This window comes from Berghia stephanieae, chromosome 4, assembly GCF_034508935.2.
Source record: "Berghia stephanieae isolate SIO BIC M18660-M18661 chromosome 4, UCSD_Bste_1.3, whole genome shotgun sequence".
Lineage (NCBI taxonomy): Eukaryota > Metazoa > Mollusca > Gastropoda > Nudibranchia > Aeolidiidae > Berghia > Berghia stephanieae.
In genome coordinates this window covers 25091212-25116912 of record NC_088363.1, presented here as the reverse complement: position 1 = coordinate 25116912, position 25701 = coordinate 25091212, and the positions used below count along the sequence as shown (strand labels likewise).

The 25701-nt window shown below is 37.6% G+C and overlaps 1 protein-coding gene across 1 annotated transcript in view; it reads right to left on the bottom strand.

Annotated features, from left to right (window-relative positions):
• The window catches only part of LOC144970295 (uncharacterized), an 80866-nt gene extending 56733 nt beyond the window's left edge, over positions 1-24133 (bottom strand). The window contains 2 exon segments of the mRNA XM_078909781.1: positions 5306-5701; positions 23262-24133. Of these exon segments, the coding sequence (XP_078765907.1) occupies positions 5306-5701; positions 23262-23344 (479 nt within the window). The 5' untranslated portion in view covers positions 23345-24133.
• Between the last annotated feature and the right edge of the window lie 1568 nt (positions 24134-25701).

The window sequence follows — 25701 nt, the reverse complement described above, 5'->3', positions numbered from 1 at the left end:
CAATTGTTAAGCACACATTCAAATCTTATCTTTTAAGAATTCAGATCGTAGATGAAGATAACATTTTTAATAATGTGTAGAACAAATAAGTCTGTAATATTAGAGTTCGTAATCTTATTTAAATCTTATTTAGGAGTTAAGTCAGTGCTATACAAAAGTCCATTATTATTATTGTTATTATTATTATTATTATTATTATTATTATTATTATTATTATTATTATTATTATCATTATTATTATTATTATACAATTATCGAGGGAAATTAGTAAAGACTACGTTTGTATACCGTAATCATTTTCATCGTTTCAACTCGGGGCGTTTCTGTCGCGATAAAGGATAGACCAGAAGTTATCAGGGCATAATAAAAGGCAGCTGGTTCACAACAACCAGGGCAGTTAGATATAGGTAGAGTTCATAATTTGAGCCAAAGCATAAGCAATCTAAGGATTGAGACGAGGCTATAGAGAGATAGATAGATAGATAGATAGATAGATAGATAGATAGATAGATAGATAGATAGATAGATAGATAGATAGATAGATAGATAGATAGATAGATAGATAGATAGATATTATTTAAAATATTTACCACAATGTTTGGGGCAGATAGATAGATAGATAGATAGATAGATAGATAGATAGATAGATAGATAGATAGATAGATAAATAGATAAATAAAGAGAGAGAGAGAGGGGGGAAAGGGGTTCTTGGAAACGGAAAAGGTTATTTTTTTTAATTTGAGAGATGAAAGAGAGAGAGAGAGAGAGAGAGAGAGAGAGAGAGAGAGAGAGAGAGAGAGAGAGAGAGAGAGAGAGAGAGAGAGAGAGAGAGAGAGAGAGAGAGGAGAGGAGAGAGAGAGAGAGAGAGAGAGAGAGAGAGGATTTGCTTTCTAAATCAATATTTATTGGTGTTCTTTGGTGTTTTGTTGTTGTTTTTTTTTTTTTGGGGGGGGGGTCTTGGGGGTCTTTTTTTTAATGAATCAACAGCCTCTTTTGTTAACTATAACTAAATGAACATTATAATAAAGGAAGTACGTATGTGATTATATAAGAAAATAGATACAGGTTTAATGATGAATATGAATCAAGGAAGAAGAAAAAGAAAGAAAAAAAAAAAAGGGGGGGGGGTGGGGGGAAGAGGTTAAATCATAGATATCCAAAAAACAAAAGAAAAAAAGAAAAAAAGATGAATAAAAGGAATACATGTTTCAAAATGTGAAGGGGGAAAACGGTAAAGAAGGAAATTACAAAATTAAAAAATCAAAAAGGTAAATTATAATGATAAAAGTTGTCCCAAAAACATAAAATGGGTCTTCTGGTGAGAGCATCCTTCAATCCAGCAAAATCAAGTAAATCCAATGCAAGTTATCCAAGACATCTAGTGTAATCCTGAAGTAGCGGGTGTTTCTTCATTTCACTCTTCCAAAAAATATTTTTGCCATAAAATAATATGTGCATAATCCAACAGGGAGAGAAAAAAATTTGACTCTAGTATTCTGTTTCACCATGTTAATCTGCTTGTTTCTGAGAAGGGATTTTTATCGCACTGTGAAGTTAGGTACCTGTATGAAACAGGCACCGTTTACTTTTAACAAAAAGCTGTAAGGACTTGACAGCAAAATGTTAGAGATTTGCAACAGACATTGTTGACACTGCATACGATCCGTCCTGTTCAGTATTCTTCTCTTTCCCTCATTTGTACAATAATCCATTTCTTGGAAATAAAAATCCATTGCAAACGGGTAAAATCCGTATAAAGCATGAAACTGCATATCCATAAATGTTCATTTTTAAGAGGGTTAAATCAAAAAAAATAATAATAATAATCTACAAATAAAGATATATATCCCAATGTTCTTCAGCTAATCGATGTACGTTGGGTGTACGGGTATATTGGAATACATCATTCAAATTTAATCATCCACTGTACCTGTCTTGCAGCAACAATAGCAGCAGCGTCTTGGATGACGTCATCAGAGCACATTCACACAAACAAATTTGACTAGAAAGTCAACAGAACGGTTGAGGCAATAACAATAATAATGATAATAATAATCCACACATGACAATAAATTGGTTGATAATCCACTTGGCATAACACAATGTTGGTACGAGGAGCAGCGAGGGTCGATAAAGTAATCCAAAAAAGGAAGAAGCATCTTCAACAGCAAGTGTCAAGCGAAATGATAAATCCATATAGAAAACAACACTGGAACATAATATACATCCTTGACACATCGGATCACAAGGCAAAAAGAGGGAATATTTTTATTTTTCTTCTCCTCCTCACGTAGGTACTCCAATGACAGCGGGATTTGTACACAAAAATAAAAATAAAAATAAAATACAAGAAAATAAATTTATTTTTAAATAGTTCAACATGTCTTCAAGTGCAAAACTTAGGACAAGAGGTTCAGGAAAAAAAAAATAATGATGAAACCACAAATTGAATAGATATTGAAACCTAATGTTACTGTACAGCGAGGTTAAAATAAGTAGAAAAATAATATTTCAACAGCTTTCAAAACAAACATAAAAATGTTATTTCTGGGTGCGTTTTTATAGATGGAAGTAAAACGAATGTGCAAGTTAGTTATACAATGCTAATATCAATGTGTGTTATGGTGCAAGAAAGAGGAAAATTGTGCTTTGAATAAAAAAATACAATAAATAAATAAAAAAAAATTTTTTTAAAGGGGAAAGAAAAAAAATATATCCCCCCCCCCCTCTCTCTCTCTCTCTCTCTCTCTCTCTCTCTCTCTCTCTCTCTCATTCTCCCGTCGACTAAGTTTCTCATTATCATCTGTACTGTACGTGGGAAAGAAGGATAATTGAACAAAAATTTTAATTTCATATCATGTCCAATTGGCAACCTCAGATTTAAATTAAAAAAGACCCAGTAATCAGCAACACATTACAATGACATTCATTTACTGAATTGTTCTATTTCTTTATTATTATTATTATTGTAGTTATTATTATTATTATTGTAGTTATTATTATTATTATTATTATTATTATTATTATTATTATTATTATTATTATTATTATTATTATTGTAGTTATTATTATTATTATTTATTATTATTATTATTATTATTATTATTATTATTATTATTATTATTATTATTATTATTATTATATGTGTTTTGTTGTGGTAGAAGCATATGCTTGCTTTTATTTTATTTATTTTTTATTCTTGTATTGGGGAGGGGAGTTCGGGGGCGGGGGGTATTTACATGGTTCAATTTGAATCAATTCATTACAGGAAGAGATCAATTACAAAGATGCGTCCTTGGCTAAAGCAACCGATTCGCATCTTGCAACAACTCTCCTGGAGACAAGTTGGTCTAAAGTTATAACTTGACAAACTGCTCTGCTCTGGAGGACTAGTGTTACATTAATAAAAAATGAAGTTAGTAGGAAAGTGCCAGAAGACAATAGAGAATAGAAGCTCAGACAGTAGAGCCATGCTCTCCCCGGCCAGGCGGAGGTGTCGTACCAGTAAGGTCGCGGGTTCGAGCCCCCATCGCCGCCGTGAATTTTTTATTCTCTATTGTCTTCTGGCACTTTCCAACTCACTTCATTTCTTATTATCAACATAAGTGCTTGCTCCACTCACTTTTCTAAATTAGTGGTACCTTATACATCAGAAAAGCTAAACTGGATGAGAACTGGGTCATCTTTAAAATTTACTGAAGCTCCGTTAATCTATATTCATCGATTAATTATGCCCACACAGAACATATTAGGCAAACATGTAAATATCATGTGCGTGTGTTTGTTGTATGGATAAATGCGGGCGTGCGTACGTTCGTATCGGCCCCTATATCATCATTCTACATTACGTGTAAGAGCGTGCATCCGAGGCGACGAGGGGGAGATTTAAAATGACATTTTTAAAATGGAACAAAAATCGAGCTTGTAGCAGGGGAGAAACCACACGACTCGCTTTTCCGGGATAATAATCAGCGCTGATGGTTACAAAAAAATGATAAAGGAGAAAAGTTTAAAATGCTTGCCTTTAAACCCAATTATTACAGCACCAACCAACACTTTAAGAACAATTGAGGTTATAAATAGTAGCCTACTTCTGGAGAGTGGAAAACCGCACCTATTTGTTCCATCACACATCAAGTCTCTCACACCCAGTACGTTGATTTAGACGAATGGAATATTTTTAAAGTGATGAAATCCACCCTTTGACTCTAAATTTAAAATCAAGGATTTCCACGGATCCGACGAAAACCATTAGCACTGAATAATGTACTCTATAAAAGAAAATCCACGATAAAATACGCAAAATGGGGAGGAGGCGGCGGCTTGTCTCTGTATCAACCGAAGTAGTTTGCACATTTTATCTTGCGGTATAATCTAATACCCCGGTTGGCCACTCAAGCTGTCCAATCGGCAAAATAAGCAACACTAAATCATTACAAATAAGTCAATTAGAAAGATAGATGATGCAATGACTGCTCACTTCAGTGGATGCAGGTGGTCGTTGAAATCCGGGCCATTTAGATTATAATATGCACCATGAATAAATCGTCACCAGTTGAAATGGATGGGGTATGACCATAGGGAGAGTCGTTTTTATATTGTTAACTTTGGCGCAGCGAATTTTCGTATCATTATTCTTCGATTTAAAAAAAAAAAATTCTAGCTTATCGGATCCATGTATGAAATGCTGCGAAAGATTTTCAATCTGCAAAAACCAGGAGAAATTTACTCGACTGTGTCCGTGTGTTCAGTATTCAAAGATCATCCTCCAACTTTATAATCATTCCAAACCAAAAAATGAATAAAGGAATAAAAGAAATAGACAGGAAGTAAACAAATAATCATTACATAAATATCATGCAAGGGGGTATGGGAAGATAGATACATTTAATTTGGTGGTGGTGGTGGATTTGGAAGCAAAGCAGAGGTCAGACAAGACAGGGTGCTCTATTCATATATGACAGGAATAATGATTCGGGGCTGGTCGACTCCATTGGAAACATTATACACATTACATCTACGGAGACATGATGTAAGCTATTTTCAATGATTGTCACTTTGTATTGATATGGGGATACACAACACAAAGATCCTTTAAAAATGGACTATGCCCTCTTCAATGGTGCACTGGGGTCACAATAATTCTTTTTAAAAATATAGAGGAAGCGCAGATAAAAAAACACGAGTTGACATTTTAATTCTTGAAGTCATACCAGGATACTTCAGGAACTGACCAGCCCCGGAGAGTACAGAGTATCACGAGACTGTACGGTACATACAATTATGCAAATCATTCGTTACTTACGTTTTAGTCCAGCTGCTGAAAGAGGAAACTGGACGAGATGCTGAAGCGGATGAAGATGATGACGCTGTGGTGTAATTACCACTGCCACCAGTTCGAATTATTGCGTTGCCAGAGGATTGCACCGCAGATGAACCACTGTTACTACCGACAGCACCAGCAGTACTACTGTTGTTACTGTTGCTGCCGGCCACATTAGCTAGAGCAGCGACCGATCCCGAGGAGCCTTCCCAATAGTCCGTCCGTAGGGTTAGATCCCCGAGAGTGTTCTTCGCATGATGAGCTTTGGCCGCCGATTTGATGTCGTTGAAGGCGACCGTCGCTGTTTGGCCACCACCACCACTACTGAAGTCATTGTCTTTGGCGGCCTGGAGTTTGACGCTCTGGATCTTGCCGTATCTGAAAGGAATGGGAAGAAAATAATTGATATTTCAGTATGCATTGTTTTAAATTTGAGAAGATCCTTTGCGAATCATATAATATTATGGGTGACGAAGTTATGTCCTATATTTCCATGGATGAATTTTTCTTCAATCTCTTTCAGGGAAAGACTGGTAAGAAAGGCAACAGGGTTACAGCGTCTCGAGTGACCAATATGTGAACCTGGGTTTATATTTTTGCTCAATGAAAATCTCTTCTTTTCTATTTTATTTTAAAGCGGGAGATGGAAAGAGCGGGGATAGCGAATAATAAGAGCAAGGCATTCATCTAAAAATATGTGGACGAGCTCCTCATAATAGGTCTACAGTCTAAAACAAAACAAAATAACAACCCAGTAAACGAAGGGATGCAGTTCAACAATTTCAATATCTTTTTTTTTCCCATTTTCCATTTGACAGAGAACCCATTTGGTACTACTCTAGTCCTGTAATTCTACCAACAATAAATTGAGATGTAAGTAGATAGATAACACATACAATGGAGAAACCATTCAGGTAAGAATATCAATCCATCTGTATGTCAGCATTCATTTTCTTCGCGTAACTGTAGGTAGAATCAAGACTGCTGCTATTTAAGTATATACAATTCAATTTCAGAAGACAATTTCTCACGATATAATCGTCTTGTACGGGAAATCCCATCGAAAACAAAAACGAAAAAAAAGCCCCGATACTCCTTTTTAAAAATTTAATGTGATGTTTATTTGGCAGCTGTACGGAGAGAAAATAGCATGCTTTATCACCTGACCCGATATAACACTGGCTTACCGCCAGTTTTACCATTCTCCCAAACGTAAATGAAACGTATGCATTGCTGGTCTGATAAATCTAACAGGTTATAAATAAATAAAAATCCACAGGAAAGAAGACAAATATATTTTTTAAAATAAGTAACAAAACGAAAATACATTCTCAAATCTTTCTTTTTAATAAGAAAATAAAAACAAAACGGAAGCTCGTACTACCATAAGGATAATGTATGAATTTGGTCCTTTGAACCTTTTTGTGTTTTTGAAAATTTGCAATGATGTTAGGTTAAATACAGGCTTAGTGAACTTAGCCTAAGACACGCATAATCGCTTTCTAAGAAGCGAGGGGAGAGGGAAGAGGCATAATGCGGAAGAAGAGAAGGTAAAAAAAAATATGGAAGGTAGAGAGAGAGAGGAGGTGGGGAGACTGCCAACCTCACGAGGTGAATAAAAGACAAAAGTAAAATTTGGAGTAGTGCATAATTTGAAAATGCAATACTGCAGCCATCCATGTTTAAAATAGTTTGCTCCACTTGGGGATTACGTGGGTGAAGATTTTTATTTTTAAACACAGCATGGAATTTTGAAAACAACTCGCTGGAAGAATGCGAACTAACAATCGAACCGAACCAATGAAAAACATCATATAATGCAATTGCAGGGATTGAGTCTGATGACATATTTGCGGGGAGGTGCATGAAAGTCTTCAAAGATGATGAAATAAAAAAACAAACAAGACGATATGAAGCCTATCAAATATCTACTACATTTACTGATACTGTATTGACTTCTCACAATTCAGGACCATCTGACCCCCCCCCCCCCCCCCTTTCCCAAATTATAGATAGTTCCATCCATCTCCTTAAATATTCGTAAACAAGAAGTTCTGAAACCAAACCATAAACACTCAAATAAATTCAAGCGGGGGTGGGGGGAGGAGATTGTTTTGTTTTGATTACGGTTTAATATCGACAATACGAAAATATCATATCCCTTGTAACATAATAACCCATATCGATCTTCCATTGGTGATATTGAGGTGTGTGTGTGTGTATATATAAGCGCGCGCCCGTGTGTGTGTGTAAGTGCGCGCCCGCCCGTGTGTATGTATGTGTGTGCAGTGTATGAGGGATATGAGAAGGGGAGGGCTTTATGTTGGGAGGTCGATGGAAATAGCTAAGACATAAGAACGGTGAGGCAAGGAAGGGGCTGGTGGGGAAGGAATAGGCCACACGAGTACCAGTGGTTCCCATGACGCCGGCTGTCGACGTCAACAGACGGATCGATGGACGATGGATGGATCATGGTTTGCGGATGGACGCAGGGATGAAATGATTGGGTCGGTGATGGAGACTGAAAGGAGAATCGTATGTGAAGGGAATAGCGGAAAGAGGCAAAATGCGAGCTGACTGTGTGTGTGTGTGTGTGTGTGTGAGAGAGAGAGAGAGAGAGAGAGAGAGAGAGAGAGAGAGAGAGAGAGAGAGAGAGCGAGATGGGGGGGGGGGGGGGAGGAGGATTCGATGCTGTTGAGTTATTGGAGTACGATTAAGCAGGAGCTGGAGACAAGTAAATACATAAATAAATAAATTATCCAGAAAAAGGGAGGATAGAATGAAAGTACATTTGAAATTAATCACAAAACAAAATTATATCACGCAATTAAAGTAACAAAATCTAAGACCCCCCCCCCCCCCTAAAAAAACATAAATAAATAAATGAAAACAAATTTAAAACAAACACAAAAACTGACATATCAAACAATGTAAATTGTCCTATGCTTGAATGTAAACAAATACATAACTGTCAAATTGACTTTGATTTGCATCGCAAGAAAAGGTTCCTCCGCCTCCCAATGCCCAAACTACACAGCCCACTACAATATAAAGTAAATGGTAGGCCTCGTCTTACCATACTATATCAAGTTGAAATGGTCAGAGGTGCTGTGATAAGATGAGAGTTGGGTACGTAACATCTGCGACATCAATTTTAGCATGAAGAAGTTGTTTAATTTAAACCGACGATCGGATTATTAGTTATCATTTATTCTAGAAATGTATAAGGTTGTCACATACAGTTTTGTGTGATGGTATGATTGATATGGCGGACAGAGTCTTTTATTTCAACAAAAAAACATATAGCTGACCCAATAAGGATCTATTATTTATTCTTTGTTTGGGAAACGATAGAACATCTCATAAAAATACAAACCAGAAGGTGATGAAACCAAGTCATCTCATATAAAAGCAATTTTTAAAAATGTTACGCCATCACGTAAGCCACGGAGGTAGCGAAGGGGGTTTAGCAGCAGAATAACAGCGATAGCGGCAGCGGCGGTGTTGGTCAGGGATCGATAATAATCTCATAAATCCACATTCTAGAAGACATACGTAGTGTAGAAACGGAACGCTCTTGCTGGATTGGTTTGTAAAAATGTGACGAGGGAGAGGGAGGAAAGAAAGGGATTAGGAAGCAAACAGGATTGCTCGTTTCTAGCCCTACAAGATGAAATGTTGCTTACGATAATGCATTGAAAATCGCAAAAACATCGTAGTTGTATAGTAGGAATGAATCTCCTATGACCGAGAGCGCTTTGTAATATTAATTACTCGAAATATCACTGACAGCATATACATAACATACTAAGATACTGTACAAGCAGCATTTCTTGGCACTCGAGCAATATCATGTTTGAATGCCTGGTCATTCTCAGAGGTCTAGACTCACTTGCTACACATATGTCATTCCAAGACCAATTCTTTTTTTTTTTTAAAGATATTACGGAGAGGTAAGAGACAAATCCAGCAGACAATTATTTTTTTAATCGACTAAGGAGTCAAGCTCAACAAAGATCAGAAGGGATACATTCATTGGTCTTCAAAACGAATATTTGATCAAAAGCCTGATTAAATATCATTAATTGAAGAAAGAATTTGCAAAAGAAAAAAAAGTCAACTGAACAAATTAGAAAACATGTGGGTTCTTTTGACTTTCAATGGTGGGCGACAGGGGGGGGGGGGGGGGGGGCGACTTGCTGTGTGTTCTATTCTCCTACATTATCCTAATCCGGGTGTGCGACTTTCTGCCCGTGTCTTGGAATTAGATTATTGTTTTGCCATGGCCGGGGACCTTGGATTGAGAGGAAAACAGTCAAATGAATAATACTAGTTCCAGAAGGTGACATTTTTTCTTGTAAATCTCTCATTTTGTAAACATTTGAGCTATTAACTTTTAGTGGGATTATAGGCGGGTGCTTGGATGAATGATCCCAAACTAATTACACCGATTGGATGCTCTTGGAAACTTCATATGTTCCCTTTCTGAACCAGCTCCATTTGTCTTTTTTTTTCTGTCGTGGGTGCATTTAATTTTTTCTTCCATTTTATATGAACAATGTATCGCAAGCGCCGTAAAACCATTAAAAACGAACAATTTTGTAAAATGTCACTCCCAATATGAGCAAAACTGACTGGATATCGTCTACAACGGGATGCATTAAAATATATCAAAACAATTTCGTCATATGCCCACCACCATCAAAACGATTGCATATTTTCAAAAGCCCACATAGCAACAAAGACCGCCAACAACAAAGACGACAGGCTTTTAAAAAAATAAACAGGAACGATCTTTATTAGTCAAGATTTCATTGACCATAATTAGAACAGATAAGGGGGGAGTAGGACAAACACACGAGCCTGTATTACCCCTAAGTCAACGGACAGGCATTACCAACTACACAAATATAATGGGTCTAACACCACGACATACTTAAAAGCCTCGAGGGAGAGACATCCCCCAATTCATCATGCAGCAACAGCCACTGTGCATAATGTAGGTATTTAACACTGTATGTATAATAATATATACATGATGCATTGTATATAGTTATCCTGCCGCGTCAGCAAACCGCATCATCGTCAAATGTCACGAAAATGACAAGAATCTAAAAGCAACAGAAATAATAAATAATAATAAATTTAAAATAAGATATACGCAGTGAAAGAGTCGTCATGTATTACAACAACAGAAGTAGTAGTAGTAGTAGTAGTAGTAGTAGTAGTAGTAGTAGTAGTAGTAGTAGTAGTAGTAGTAGTAGCAGCAGCAGTAGGAGAGAGGGGATAGTATGAACAGAAGAAGGGGGAGCAGCAGTAGACGACGCATATTACAGCTAAAATGACAGTAAAGAAGGGGAAGGAAAAAAAAATAAAACGTCAAGACTAAAGAAAAACGCCTAACGTTTATCACATCCAGCAAATATTGGCCGCAAAATCAATGATTCCTACGACATGATTAAAATCGCCGAATCATCGCCCACATGAGACTCTTGAACATCTTCAGAAAAGGATGCCTATGCAGAGAGAAGCGAATTAAACAAGACATGATGGCGATGGAATATTGTAAACATTAGGTATCAAAATGGGAAATAACGGAGTCAAAAACAATAACAAGGCACGAATTTAATAACGTGGGAGGGGGAGTCAAAAAAAAAATAAAAAGACGCAACATATATAAACCAGGCTGTTCATGTTCTGATGACGCTCTAACGATAAAAAGGGCAAACAGAATCGATAACCAGAACAAGAGAGACCAAAGGCTATAATATAGGCCATGGTTGAATCAATTCAGTGACTCTAACAGAGAAAAACCATTCGATCTTTTATGACTGGCGGCCATAATGATAAATGTAACGATACAAATTTACTTTCCCATAAGGCAAATGACTCAGAATTTCATATATTCGTTACCTCGCTTCTTCATAAAAACGCACGATACCAGTTCAATACACCCACGATGCGAGTTAAATATTTCATTTCACACAACCATTTTGTAAACGAATCAATTCCCTCCGTATGTTCGGCAACATTGTTAGCGACGTGTCCTGGTTTAGGACAAAGAAACAGAGAAAGATTGTCACAAAGAAAGACCGTTATAAAAAGGAATGGGTGACAATCTTAACATCGGAAGGCAATAATAAAGATAATGCAAAAAGGCCAGTGGAAAAGAGAAAATAGAAAAATAATTGTTTAAGAGACCAAACAACCTATGCAAAGAAAAAAGAGATAAGAATTGCCTGTAACTAAATAAAACGATCTTCCAACATAAAACCCAGTTTTCCATAAAACGAAGGAGCGTGGGAATAATAATAAATAAAAGGCGTTCTACAAGTGAAGTACGTTTACCCAAAATGTAGTAAATATGATTCCTCGCCAAGAGAAAAAGCACTATAATCAAGTCAGATAAAAGGTTTGAAGAATACCGGCTACAGGCATTGACGTACGTTATAAGAAACCATAAAAAGAGTCCTTAACCTAACACGTCTTCAAATGCAAACTCGGTCAAACGACCTGCATTTTGCAACGATCAAAACCACGGAATTGTGTTACAAAACGTTCATAAATACGTTTGGAAAGAAGATGAGGAGGAGGAAGAAAAAGAAAAGATGAACACGCATATTAGTTGGTTGTACTTGACAAAGAAGAGAATGTTTACGAAACAAATAGGATCTGTCTAAAGACTGAATGAAGGTGCAAATACGTGACTTTTTAAAACCCAAAATACGTGAGCTCAGAACACATTTAAAACGACCGGGGGGAAAAGACAAGTTAATAAAGCTATGCAAGGAGTTAACAGATACACAGTTGAAATTGAAATGTGCGGATGGGAGGGGGGGGGGGGGGTCTTCACGGCACTTAGGGCTATTTGCAGAGGTAAACAAAGGAAACTAGGTTACCACAGCAAAATGAAATAAAAGTCATCAAGAAAAAATTACTTGAGTAATGAAAAGAAAGAGAAGACGTAGACGATTGGAGGAAGCTGTCAAAATGGAAATTAAATCAGAAGAGAATATTAATCACAGATTTGAGAAAAACAAATATGAAGATGGTTTATAATGCTGTTTTTGTTTGTTTGTTGCTTTAGGTCTCTTCCAACACAATTGAGGTTATATGAGAGACCGCTGAAACAAAAAAACAAGCAATCTAACAAAAATAGTACAAATGTTAATCAAAATCATAACCTAAAGATATCATAAGCTAAATTATAAATAACCAAGAACAAACAGGCAGAAGATTTACAGAGAAAAAAAATATCCCCTGTCAAAAATACAATCACAAACCAAAGAAGCAGGATAGGCTAGTAAAGAGAAGAAGAAACGACATCACTATCGGATCGTACACCCATGCGAACATCATAGGTATATGATTCAAGGGTGATGCTCCCATCCAACCACCCGCATAATGCTGTCGAAAGAATAGCAATACGAGGTTCAATGAGAAGGAAGCATTCCTGATCTGTCGGGAGGGGAAAGGATGGTATTGCGCCATCATCCGGAGGAGACATTGAATCGATTTCCAACAAATATGTATTGTATACACTCAATCCTCTTGAACAATAAAATACTGATCACATTGGCGCTAACCCAAACGCATACTGAGAGGAAACTGAAATGTAATCCATATACAAACTCAATACAACAGCAGCAGTAAGGACCAAAACTCGACAAGACAGTCAAGAACCAAGACCAAAGATCTCTCTGTGGTCTGTGCCAAGAGCAATACGGAGAACAAAGATGGAGAGTAAACGGGGGCACTGTGGCTAAGCGGTACGGTCCTTGTAAGGCTGTGCAGCCTTGATCAAGTCACTTCATCCTAGCTCAGTTTGCGACACTACATCGCAGCCTGGGTTATTCCAGTCTTCCATTTGAATTGACCCTAAAGACAAACTTTACCTCCACGATAAATAAAGAGACCTTTAATTATGTATGATATAAATTCAATCCGACCACGCAGTGACTTCATATATGCAGGGAAAAGGACAATGAGTTTCAGAGGCGGTTGAAGAATGCAGAGAGAGCGACAGAATAAAAAGGAAGCAGGAGATAGGCCAACAAAAGAAGGCCGATGAAGAAACCACAATTATGAGAACACAATCGCACGAAAGGATTGGCCAAACAAATAAGAAATTACTAAGACGTCGTGAGGGTGTAGCTGGAATCACGTAGAACAAGGACCAGTGTTTTCAAGAAAGGAAGAACAACCTCGATAGTCAACCTAGCCAAGAAGAGTATGTAAACCATTCTGTTCTAAAAATCCAAAACGGTGAAATGTTAAGAATGGACTCAATCACTTCCAATCAATATGACCATTAAGGATGTGGAGCTGTTAATACTGCCGTTCTGAGTTCTTTTGTTTTGACTCTTGTCTTAGACAGAGAGTTTACAGTCAAAATAAACGTGTTTAAAACGAGAACAGCTGAAAGGATGACAAGAGAACTACTTTTGATAACACGCGGTCTCTCTCATTTCAAAGGATTCACCGAAATTTGTGTACACAACAATTATTATGGCATATCTGAAAGGAAACAAAACGATCTGGCAAGAGTCATTCTAAAAATCCCGCCTGCAGTTCAGATCAATACCTATGAAAAGAACGTTATGAACCAGGGTCTCAGATTACATCATACTTTTATTGATTCCCGGATAAGCGCACCCACTAATAATGCCAAACAGAGCACGAAATAGCAATATTTTCACGGTCCTCAATTTTAAGCCGTTAAGCTAGTCAAATACAATTTCACTGGAGAGGAAGGATTGTCAAAATCAGCTTTCCCAAGAACCCCAATGCGTTGTAAGAACGGATAAATAATATATGACAAGGCATGAAAGCCTGGGGCAAGATCGATTGACAGAGCGTAAGGATTAGTCGTATTCATATTTATTGGAAAATCCACGTAACATAATACAGTCATGTAAAATCATGAGCATTTTCAATGTTTATTTTGCTTATTCTAAAATTGACAGCGCTCCAATTTGTAGATGAATCACTCACCATCGTAATAAATAAATATTCTTTCACATTTCTCTCTAACGATGATGGGCAAACAAACAAATAAAAAAGGAAAACATAAGTGCAGAAATCAATATTGGAACTAAAAATTGATTTTTAAAATGACCCATGATTAAATATAAAGTGAGATTGAATTTTACTCTAAAGAAAGAAAGAAAGGGAAAAGAGATCAATTGATTTAAAGGCGAAGCCGCAACAGTCAAGATTTCAAAATTTATCAAAGATAGACGACATTGAACTCAACAAAAATTGCAAACGACGACAGGACGACCAGAACGAAAAGACAGCAATACCAAAAACTATATACATACTATACTGTACTACCGCAAAGACCACCCTAAATTACTACTAACAAAACAATACTGCGGTTACTCTCCGTGTACATACAGAAGTACACGCAGGAAAAAGACCTCTGTAACTGCTGCCTGAGAGTAAGAGTAAGAGGATTAAGACTAAGTCTAAAAGCGCGGACCGGGTAGATCAAGATTGGCTGGTGGTCAAATGCGAAACCTACCAAACCAGAATTTGACGGGGCCATGTCTAAAACCTATCCATATCAAAATAAGGAAGGAGTCACTCTCACTTCAAACTTGTCAAAGAGGTAAAGAAACCCGCAAGTTTCAACGATCATTTTTTATTCTCTTTTGGGTCATGGATAGTTCATACGATAGAGTCACGATCTCCCCGGCCAGACGGAGTTGTCGGACCAGTAAGGTCGCGGGTTCGAGACCCCGTCGCCGCCGCGAAGTTTTTATTCTGTGTTGTCTTCGGGCACTGTCCAACTCACTTCATTTCTTGTTAACGATAATTTATGTCCCCTGCAGTGGAATTAATCGAAATCGAATTCGCCTCCGGGAAAAAATATTCAAACATGAATTGAAAAAATTTTTGTTTTCAGTCCTCAACCCCCCCCCCCCCCACCCCCTTCCTGTTTGTTAATGCATGCCACATCAATAGCCTAATAAAGCGAGCTTGGCTAAGAGACTCAAAACATTGCCATACGGAAGTATATTGACACAAAACTACGTGTAACCCTAAACAATTACTCATAAACACGCATGGCAAAAAACAATAAAGGCCTGAGTGACGTCATCTTCACTTTAACTATAGCTGTACGCACCATGGACAAAACCATCTGCTTTGCTGGTAGAGATATGATCAAAATTAAAATGTTAACTACTACTTAGCCTATAATACATTCGCAAAAATTGATACTGCCCTTGAAACTGAAATAGACCGAGAAAACGCCAAACAAAAATGGACTACAACTAATCACAATTCTGTAACAATAAATGCGTAAAATGCCACTCAAAATTAAGTTGAGGCGAATACAGCGACATCTTTAGAAGATGATAGGCGAATACGAGACTTGCTATCATCATCCCAATCCCTCCTCCAGACCACACTGCCCCCCGTCCCCCTAATCACACACCGTCCCATAAGATTTCGTCCAACCGCTCCATTCCCAATGTAACCCGGCCTCCTATCCCTTCCCCCCAGTGCCGATAGCAGATTATTAACAAACCAACAAAATTACTTTGTACAAAGGAGAGAAAAAATTCACAAACACGACAAAAGCCTGACACGGAGCATTAAAAACGCACAGGCAACAACCCAAATGTGTTTAGTGTGTGATCAGTAGTTACGATCTTGACGCACGGATACACATACACACACAGCCCAACACACAGGATAGAATCAGTCAACCAATAAGAACGGTATGACGGATTCATGAAGCTTAGCCTAACAGCGGAGCCTAGGCATGGTTTGGCAGCAACGAGAAAATCCAACAGGCTCAGGCCAAAACTGACTGTGTTGCAACACGCCGCGTTCAGCATTCATAGTCCATTTGTACAGCTTGGGGGCAGAGAGCACTCGCGATTCACTCTGCCTGCTATCTCGATCCGACAAACCCGTCCGCCATTACGATTTCTAACCGACATTACCGACCCCGTTCCATTCCCTCCCCTTGCTTCGCCCTCGGGGTAAGCTCGTGGTGATGAGTCATGCTCTCTCTCTCTCTCTCTCTCTCTCTCTCTCTCTCTCTCTCTCTCTCTCTCTCTCTCTCTCTCTCTCTCTCTCTCTCTCAATAAATACCACATCTTGATAAAAGAGGAAAATAGCCCATAGGACACACAGTAAAGAACTCTCATAAATGAGTTAACATTTGAAAAAAAAAAAAAATTAAGTTGAGGAGCCTTTCTATGGCGCAATACCCACCAAACGTGCTCAAATCGCTTTACAAAGGGTCGTTAACCAACAGCAACACGTAACATAAAGAACGAGACATGACGCCTATTAGGCGATAATGCATTTTTTATACCGACAGAGACAGCGATAATTAACGGCTAGGTACTCATTTTACACCTGAGTACGAGAAAATGTGAGTAGAGTCTTTTCCAAGCTCAACTATGCGCCGATAGAAATAGAAATTAAGAGGAGGAGATGGAAATGCTTGGTCACACCCTAAGAAGGCCTGCAACAAACATTACCACATAGGCTCTTACATGGAACCCGCAGGGAACGAGGAAGAGAGGGCGGCCTAGAAATAGTCAGAGATCATTGACGGAGGACCTAAAAACTGAAGGCTTTTAACAAAGAGAGAATCTGAGAAGATGGCGCAGAGACGGGAAAAGTAGAAGAAATTCGTAGATGGCCTATGCAATTAACTGCGCCGAACTATGCTCGAACCCAGGACCTTCTGATCCGAAAGCGAGTGTCACACATAGCCGCACTAAGACAATAAATGTCAACAGCACTCAGGAAACTCATAAGTCAACAACAAAAAAACTGCATCCAAAAACAACAAAAATAATCACGCCCCTTCCAGGATGTAGGCAGTGATGGTGTGGAATTCTTTAAAAGACATCTTAAAATGGTTCTCTTTAATGTGTGACACTTTGGAATTGCATTGCTCTGTTTCATATTGCACGTTTGAGTGGTTGTTTATTTGAGTGAAAGTTGCCATGTTATTGTTAAACGCTTTGAGCTTGATGAGATACGGGGTAAGGAGCTATATAAAAACCATATAATATTACCAATAATAAACTGTCTCTCCCCCACATGCCCAAAACATACAATCAATAAACAACTCCGATGAGAGCAACGCATTCTTTTATTAATAGAAGGAGAATACATGATAAAACAATTTTAAACTATACGAAATTGTACTTGTCCAAATACAACCAACCTTGCCAATAACAAGCAAGCCACTGATCTTTATTGATGTTTCTGTAAAGTGACACCCCCCCCCATGACCGGGTGGTTAGTCAGACAATGAGAGAGCATCTGGGAGATTCTAAGACACTATGGAATATCCCCACACTTAGTTGAGCTCATAAACAGATTTTATGACAACATTACCTGTAAAGTCGGATCGAAAGAAAACTGAGAACTAAAAACTAAGAGAACTTAGAAATTAAAACTAGTGTTGGGCAAGAATGTGTGATGTCAACAACATTTTTACTCGTGCCACAGACAGAGAAAAAAAATGGTCGTGACCCAAAAAACGGGTAATGAAAAAACATCAAATACAATGGAGGATAAACCTAAGTACACAAATTTAAAAATAGAACGCAAAATAATGGGCTATAAGGATTGGATAAGAGTATCCCAATAAAAATATTACAACTTGGACCATCAGATATAGATCAACAGCTCTATACCAATCCACAAAGACTACCATTTATTTTCACAAATGTAATACAGTATCACAAAAAGAGAGGTTGGGCATTTATATCTCTGTAACTAATTTTTAAATCTTGTTTTTTTTGTATTTTTTATATCTGATCCAAACCTGTAATAATACAAGAGGACTGAATGAAGACGCCATACGAGTCACAATACTTAATATCACGATCAAATAAATAAATACAGACCAGACCTGCCACACACAAGAACAACAAAAAAGATATGGCTGCCATAACACAGCATATGCACATAACCCAATGAGTTGCAAAGAAAATATATTCACCTAGATAAATTCAAAGTCCCAGAGGCCAAATTCAAGCAAACATAAATTATGTAAACAAATGTATATAGAAAGCAAAACCAAACTCCAAGACAACAGAGCCAAACCAACAACATGACAAAGTTAAATAAGACTATCACTTTCCTTCAACGATGTGCCAAAGGAACAACAGAACCTGTGAAGGGTACCCAGATAAATTTGAAAACAAAAACATTGATGATGAGTGATAAGATAGCCCACCCTTACCTAACATAAAAATGAATAGCAATATCAGTCTCAGGGAACCCTGTCATTATGGCACCATCTAGACTGAGCTCACACCCTCATTTTCAGTCCGATACCAACCCTTCATTGATACCTCAGTAAGACCTTGGTGCACATTTTTGTTTCAACAGACTGTTGACATACCAGCACTTGCCTCTCTGACAATCCAATTAACATAAAACTTCCCACGCAAAATCATAAAATCACAACCTTCACCCACTAGCCAATGACAGCAACAAATACATAATTATCCAAAATCAGAATCATCAAAACCAATTCATCTGGCAAACAGCTCTGCAGAGAGACAACAAACAACTGCTAAAAAAACCTTTAAGTGACAGCAGAACAGTTTTCCTCGAACATATGGCACCTATGTATAAGCTAATGTGCTGACAAAATGTGCAAACGGATAATCGGATAATGAAAAGAGAAAAAGCGATTAAGGTGATATTGTGAAATTCGACGTGTCGGACATTTTACAGGTCTGGTTTGTGTTCCCCACCCACCCCTAATCAAAAACAGAGATGAACATAGAGTTATTCAACCTTTTGATAATAAGAACAAGGGCAGATGTGACTTTCTAAAACAGAAGGAACATTCACACCACTAATTCCAAGTTCTATGATTACCAGGACACTAAAGGCTGTCAGTGTGAGACCAGACAACAAACACTTGATCATATTCGGAATGACTATGACCAATGAGAAGAAAGCTAAATTTCAAATCCAATAACACAATGGGCAGAAATAAACCAAGCTTCTTGTTTGTTTGTTGCTTTAGGTCTCTTCCAACACAATTGAGGTTATATGAGAGACCGCTGAAACAAAGAAACAAGCAATCTAACAAAAATAGTACAAATGTAAATCAAAATCATAACCTAAAGATATCATAAGCTAAATTATAAATAACCAAGAACAAACAGACAAAAGATTTACAGAAAAAAAAATATCCCCTGTCAAAAATACAATCACAAACCAAAGAAGCAGGATAGGCTAGTAAAGAGAAGAAGAAACGACATCACTATCAGATCGTACACCCATGAGAACATCATAGGTATATGATTCAAGGGTGATGCTCCCATCCAACCACCCGCAAACCAAGCTTCGTGACCAAGAGAACTACCTAAAAAAAATATTATACTGCAATGGCAAAATGTAAAATACAAGCTTACAGTGAAGATCTGTATCCACAGCAGACAAGCTTTGTTATTATTCTCAGAGATGAAGATCAAGCTAAAACGGGATACCCTAACGCACAATACCGGCATGACTCAAAACAGCAGTAAGTGTGGACTATTATACTTCAAGATTTAGAGCTTTTTCTGTACATTGGTACATGGTCACAAAGCATAATCATGGGACATGCATGGGTCATATAAATGCATATAAACAGTCCAATTCTTTTCAGCTTTATTATATCTATCTCAAATTGCCAAATTGCGACAGTCCTGGTTTTATCAGAGAGAAAAGGGATCGAGTTGGCTTCAGCTCAAACTCATCCACATTAAATGAGGATAATAAACGGAAATTGAAATCATAATTCTGCCCTGCAGCCTGAACCCAGAAAGTGCAAGACAAATACAATGGCATACCCAATGCTTCATGCTCATGGTAATACATTGTTAAAGTGCATTGAGCATGGTTTAATCCATGACAAAGCGCCAAATAAAAGGTCATATTCACAGTTTTAACATCATTACAGGACTTTGATAAACCTGACTCTAGTAGGGACATATGGCAGCTTACCAACATACCTATCACAATCAACAAACAAAAAAAATGAGACTCCTGAAATACAGGAATTTTAATTAAAACAGGAACGGGGGAAAAAAGTGTCTCAGAACTAGGGTGTAGTATATATTTTAATCAATATCCCATATTGAAATCTGGAGGGGAAAAAAGAACCTGGCTAAATCTTATTCAATCAATTTTTTTTAAGGCGGACCTGGGTCCGTTATTCTTTCTGTTTCATTTATATCAAGTCACTTTCATTCTTTGTAAAACAATGTAAATTTCTCAAACATATTAATGAATGTTCATTCCTTATAATCGCCTATGCTGTCTGAAAATGATTTGTTATACCAATCTTCTGGAATTAAGCTGAAACGACGAGGATCCGGGCCCTAGAAATGCGTATACTACACTGCTCTCTCTCCTATTGAATAGGAGTAGGTATAACATGAAAGTCCAGGGGTGGGAATAACTGGTCACAAAAAAAGGAGGAAATTTCTCGGCACATAGATCACCCATGCGACTATTACCAATAAATTTGAATTCCATTAAAATTTATTGAGAAGCAATCCAAAATGTGTCTCTGCAATTTTTGACACAAATCAGAGGAATTTCAAAAGTGGAAAGAGTATGAACAATATATAAAATGTTATAACTTATAAATAACTTATATACTAGAGAAAGGTACTATACCATGTGATGATACAATGTCAATAACCTCCATCCATCCCCTTTTTTCACTTAAAAGAATACTCATTTGTTGGTATAATGTGGTGGTGATTATAGCAATTCAAGTGAAAGAGATGATTGTGTGGTGGTAGCTGTCGTACTCATGACAGGGAGAATGCTGTGGTGTTGGTTTTAGTAGTGGTTATTGGAAGGATGATGATTTGGGGGTTGTTGGTAGTAGCAAGTAGCAGCGATGGTAGAGATGATGATGCAGTGGAGGTGGTAGGGATGGTGATGTGGTGGTGGTTTTAGTATTGGTGGTAGCAATGATGTGGTGGTGGTTGTAGTAGGGATGATGATGCAGTGGTGGTTGTAGTAGTGGTGATAGGAATTATGGTGTGTTGGTTGTTGTGGTGGTGGTAGGGATGGTGTGGTGGTGCCTGTAGTAGTAGTAGTAGTAATGATGGTATGGTTGGTGATGTGGTGGTAGTTGTAGCAGTGGTGATGGTTGGGATGATTTGTTGGAGCTAGTAGTAGTGGTAGTGGTAGCAATGACGATATGGTGGTGGTTGCAGGGATGATGATGATGATGTGGTGGTGGTTGTGATGGTGGTAGGGATGATGATGTGGTTGTGGTTGTAGAAGTGGTGGTGGTAGGGATGTTGGTGTAGGGGTTGTAGTGAATCTTTACTTTTTTTTACTCAAAGAAAAAGCTTTTAAAGGTGGAATTGTGATGGTGATGGGCGGAGATGAACCAACATTAAGGTGGAAATCCGCTTTTAGACAGAAGATTCTCAGCCTTGAAGTAAAAAAAGGGTAGCAAAGACTGTGCCGATCTATTTACCTACTCTTTTACTGTTTGTGGAACAGTTAAGGTGTTGCTCTGTGGGTACTTTCGTAAAATCGTATTTCCTGTCCAGAAGATCATTTTACAGATGCTTTGACTAGTAACAAGATTGCCACATTGGAATTTTTGTAGCTTAAATTTCTTTTCATCAGGAAAGGGGTGGGGAGGTCAACCACCAATCTTGAGTCATACTTTCACAATGACAAAATATAATAGAGGACACATTGTCTCTAGGCGCTAGGTATTCGTGTAAGGAGACAGGACAGGGTTTCCTCGTTTTAATACCAAATAAAAATAGGGAGGCAGATACACTACTGCCAATTATTAAAGAAACATTGCTCCGGGATCAATAATCCACTTAGATGGATTTGTAACCTATAACGAATGGTATTGCCAATTTGCCAGATGTATGCACCCACATACGGCAGGACTACAATAGTTTCACAGCCCTTTTATTAATAAATTACTAACTATGGAATTTAACTTAGGTGCAATGCCCAATTCCCAATAAATACTGCTGTTTAAGATAAGTTTCATATTTACAAGTAGTGTGATTTTTCTAATTTCAAAAACAATTTCGTGCCATTTTATTTTTGTTTTTGACATTCGTTCTAGATATTGCAGGTGATGGTAAACATTATGTGTCATCAGATTTTAGTATCTCTACTTTAGACTTTAGGTGCTGTGAAACTACGGAAGTCCTTCCCCGCATGCCAGCATCAGAACTTCATAGATCAGCCTTGAGGCTTGCACTTGCACAAGTGGTCGAGTGTAATTTGAAAAACACGAAATTGAAATGATGATTCAATCAAGAGCTGCGCTGGAGTGCATTCGACAACACCCCTGGAATCTCATCAGGACTCTGGACAAATTCATGGAGGGCAATGATGCCACACTAATACTTATGTCTAGGATGTTTCATAATAAATTGGACCACTTTTTCTGGCATATATATATATTGCTATTTTGGGAGGGGGGGGGTGGGCAACATTCTTTTTAATGGCTGTTATTTCTCTTGCTTAATATAAAACAACTGGCTAACAAAACAGCTCGTAGGGGGCCACGTTTTTACGTACATAACCATACCACTTTGTTGTGTATGGACCATGGAGCTGGCAGTAGCAGAAGAGGAGAGGAACATGTTCATTACTTCATTCCAAAACTGAAAATTGACCCCCCCCCCCCTCCTCCCCCTCCCCTTTTCTTTTTTTTTTCTTTTAAATCACTAAATCGTAATTGCTCGATGAATAATGACAATGGGAGATGATATGAATCTGAGTCTAAGATATGATCAATAAGAAGCAAGTTAACGGACGAGTATCCAATCTTATAAAAAGTCACCAAACAATGGGAGGTTACAATTACAATAATACAGATGGCAGATGAAGAGTTTTGCAAGTTTCAAGTTAAAATACGTTTTACAACTACAAACAAAATACTACTCACCTTTGAAAGTGGTCGATAACAGTCTCCTCTGTGCAATTCTCTGGCAAATTACGCACAATCAAATATCTTGTTTCTCGTACCATCGCTCCACAAGACTACATGTTTCCACGATTAAAACTCCATGCTCGATGAAAGAGAAGATATTTTGTGTGCAAATATTCCCGAATTAGAAGAGGTAAACCGTTATAGAATGTAAAGTTTCACTAAGATAACCTGAATAAAACTCGTCAAACATTCGAATCAGCATTTGGTTGCGCTAGGTATAATATTCCTGGAATGAATTCTACACGCTTTCTGAAGGCATTCGCTCGCCCCAGCGCTGGCTGTGACTCGTGACGTCAATAATAAAACTTCACAAACGCCTGCCTTGAGCTCCTGTCTTGTTTTTCGTTGGACTCTCACACATTGCAGCAACAAGAAAAGAGGGGTGATGAGAGGAGGGAAGAGAGTCGGTTGCTCTCCCACCATTACTTCTATAGTCTGTTTCTACTATTTTACCTCAACTCGCTTTCACTTTTTCACCTTCGATCTGACCGGGCAACTTGCAACGAAGCAGGTAGGAGAGACTTCTTTTATATTAAAAATACCGCCATGGTGATTATTCTAGGCAACCATTAAATTTAACCACGCCCGCCCTGTCTCTTTCACCTTGTTGTTGACCTTATTTTCCAGAAACAATTTCGTAAATTACCTAACAAATCCTATTATTATAAAATTATGATATAATTCCCTAAGAGTCGATTGCTGAAATATAAACCATACCTATTAAATAATTGCAATCTTCTTACATTACAATAAAAGGCGCGCGCGCACAGTCATTCATAAATAAAGATAAACACACACGCACTACATAATATTATTCACACAAACTCATATTACCCACGAAACCCAATGCCCCAGGTAGGAAGGATCATGGATATTTTTATGTCTGAAAAAAATTTCCTTCTCTCGTTATCCTTTTATTTCTTTCATCTGAAACCTTTTTATTTTTGATATAGGCTAGCACCTAACATAACAGTTGTCACTGATCCCATGGCATTTATCACCATTGATGGTCGAAATTGTTTTAAAATGGTGCAGCATTTTTATTTTATCTTCCTTTTCAATGTAACGAGAGCTGCAAATGTACACAGTTTTGGCCTGTTTAATTAAAATTATTAAGAAAGTATGTATAAACATAAAATACGGTAGACGCTTCACTGCTTTCTGATTTATTATTTTTTTTTAGATTGTATTCAATCCAGAATAGCAGCCTATTTCCTGTACAGAGCACCAGGATTTCTCTCTTTGAAAAGACTAAAAGAAAATTTGACGATTTGGGGAATAGTGCTATATTTAACCTATAACGACTACCATTCGTTCAACTATCATTTCAAAGCGTACAGTTATTTATTTCCCAATTCCCAGCGAACCTTTGTTCGCTTCGCCAAATTGTTGGTAATGTAAAGGCGAGAGATTTGAGTTTGTATGCCTGTCTGCTAGCCTACCTACCTACCCCCCTATCTTGCCCCGCCCGCTTGCTTGTCGGCCTACTTGCCACCATTGTTCAGATCATCGAGTGTTCGTTTTGAAGCAGATAAAAACGAACGATAATGAATGCATGACCTCAGGGCTGGTGACCGGTTTGAAATGGTGTGTAGCATAGTGTGTGTAGTTAGGCCTAATCTTACCTGCCACGTTTCTCATACCTGTCTGCCTAACCGGTGAATAAGGAAACACAAACAACAAAGCTGAACGAAACTTAGCTGCTTGCTAACTGCACAGAGGAATGATTTGCTTAGATTTAGGTATATCACCTTCAACATTTTTAATGCCGCCATTTTGTGTTATTTTAGAACATTATTAGAGCATGTTAATCTACACGTGGCTGTGTCAATATTCTTTCTGCTAGTGGGAAATTTTAAAAAGATATATAATGAGATAAACGTAACAGATGCCTTTGTTCTACTGTCAGTTTAATTTTAAAACAAAACAAAAAAGAAAAGAAAAGAAAGAAAACACTTTGTACCAACCAATCTTACGTCTTTTCGATAGCTTCTTTTAAGTACAAGGGAAATTTATTAATGCATCCACTCTTTCAATTGTTTATTATTATTGTTTTGTTTTTTAAAATTATTATTGTTGTTGTTTTGTAGTGATATGTAATGTGCGTCTGTTGTAGGATTCTGAAAACTGAAAACACTTCTTTTTCTTGGTTATTGTGAGGAAAAAAATAAGAACCGAAAGAATGTTAAAGAATATTGACAGTTTCGGTATTCGATCGAACCTATCCCTTACCAAACAGCACCTGATTGTCAGGATGGTAACGTAGAGAAGACATATCCTACCGCCAAAAAGCCAAAAGCTGTTGATTTAGGCGGCACATTCTCGTTCCATCCAATTTACCGGATGTATTTGGAGATATCTGGAATTTTTTGTCTGCTTTGTTTTATATTTGTTG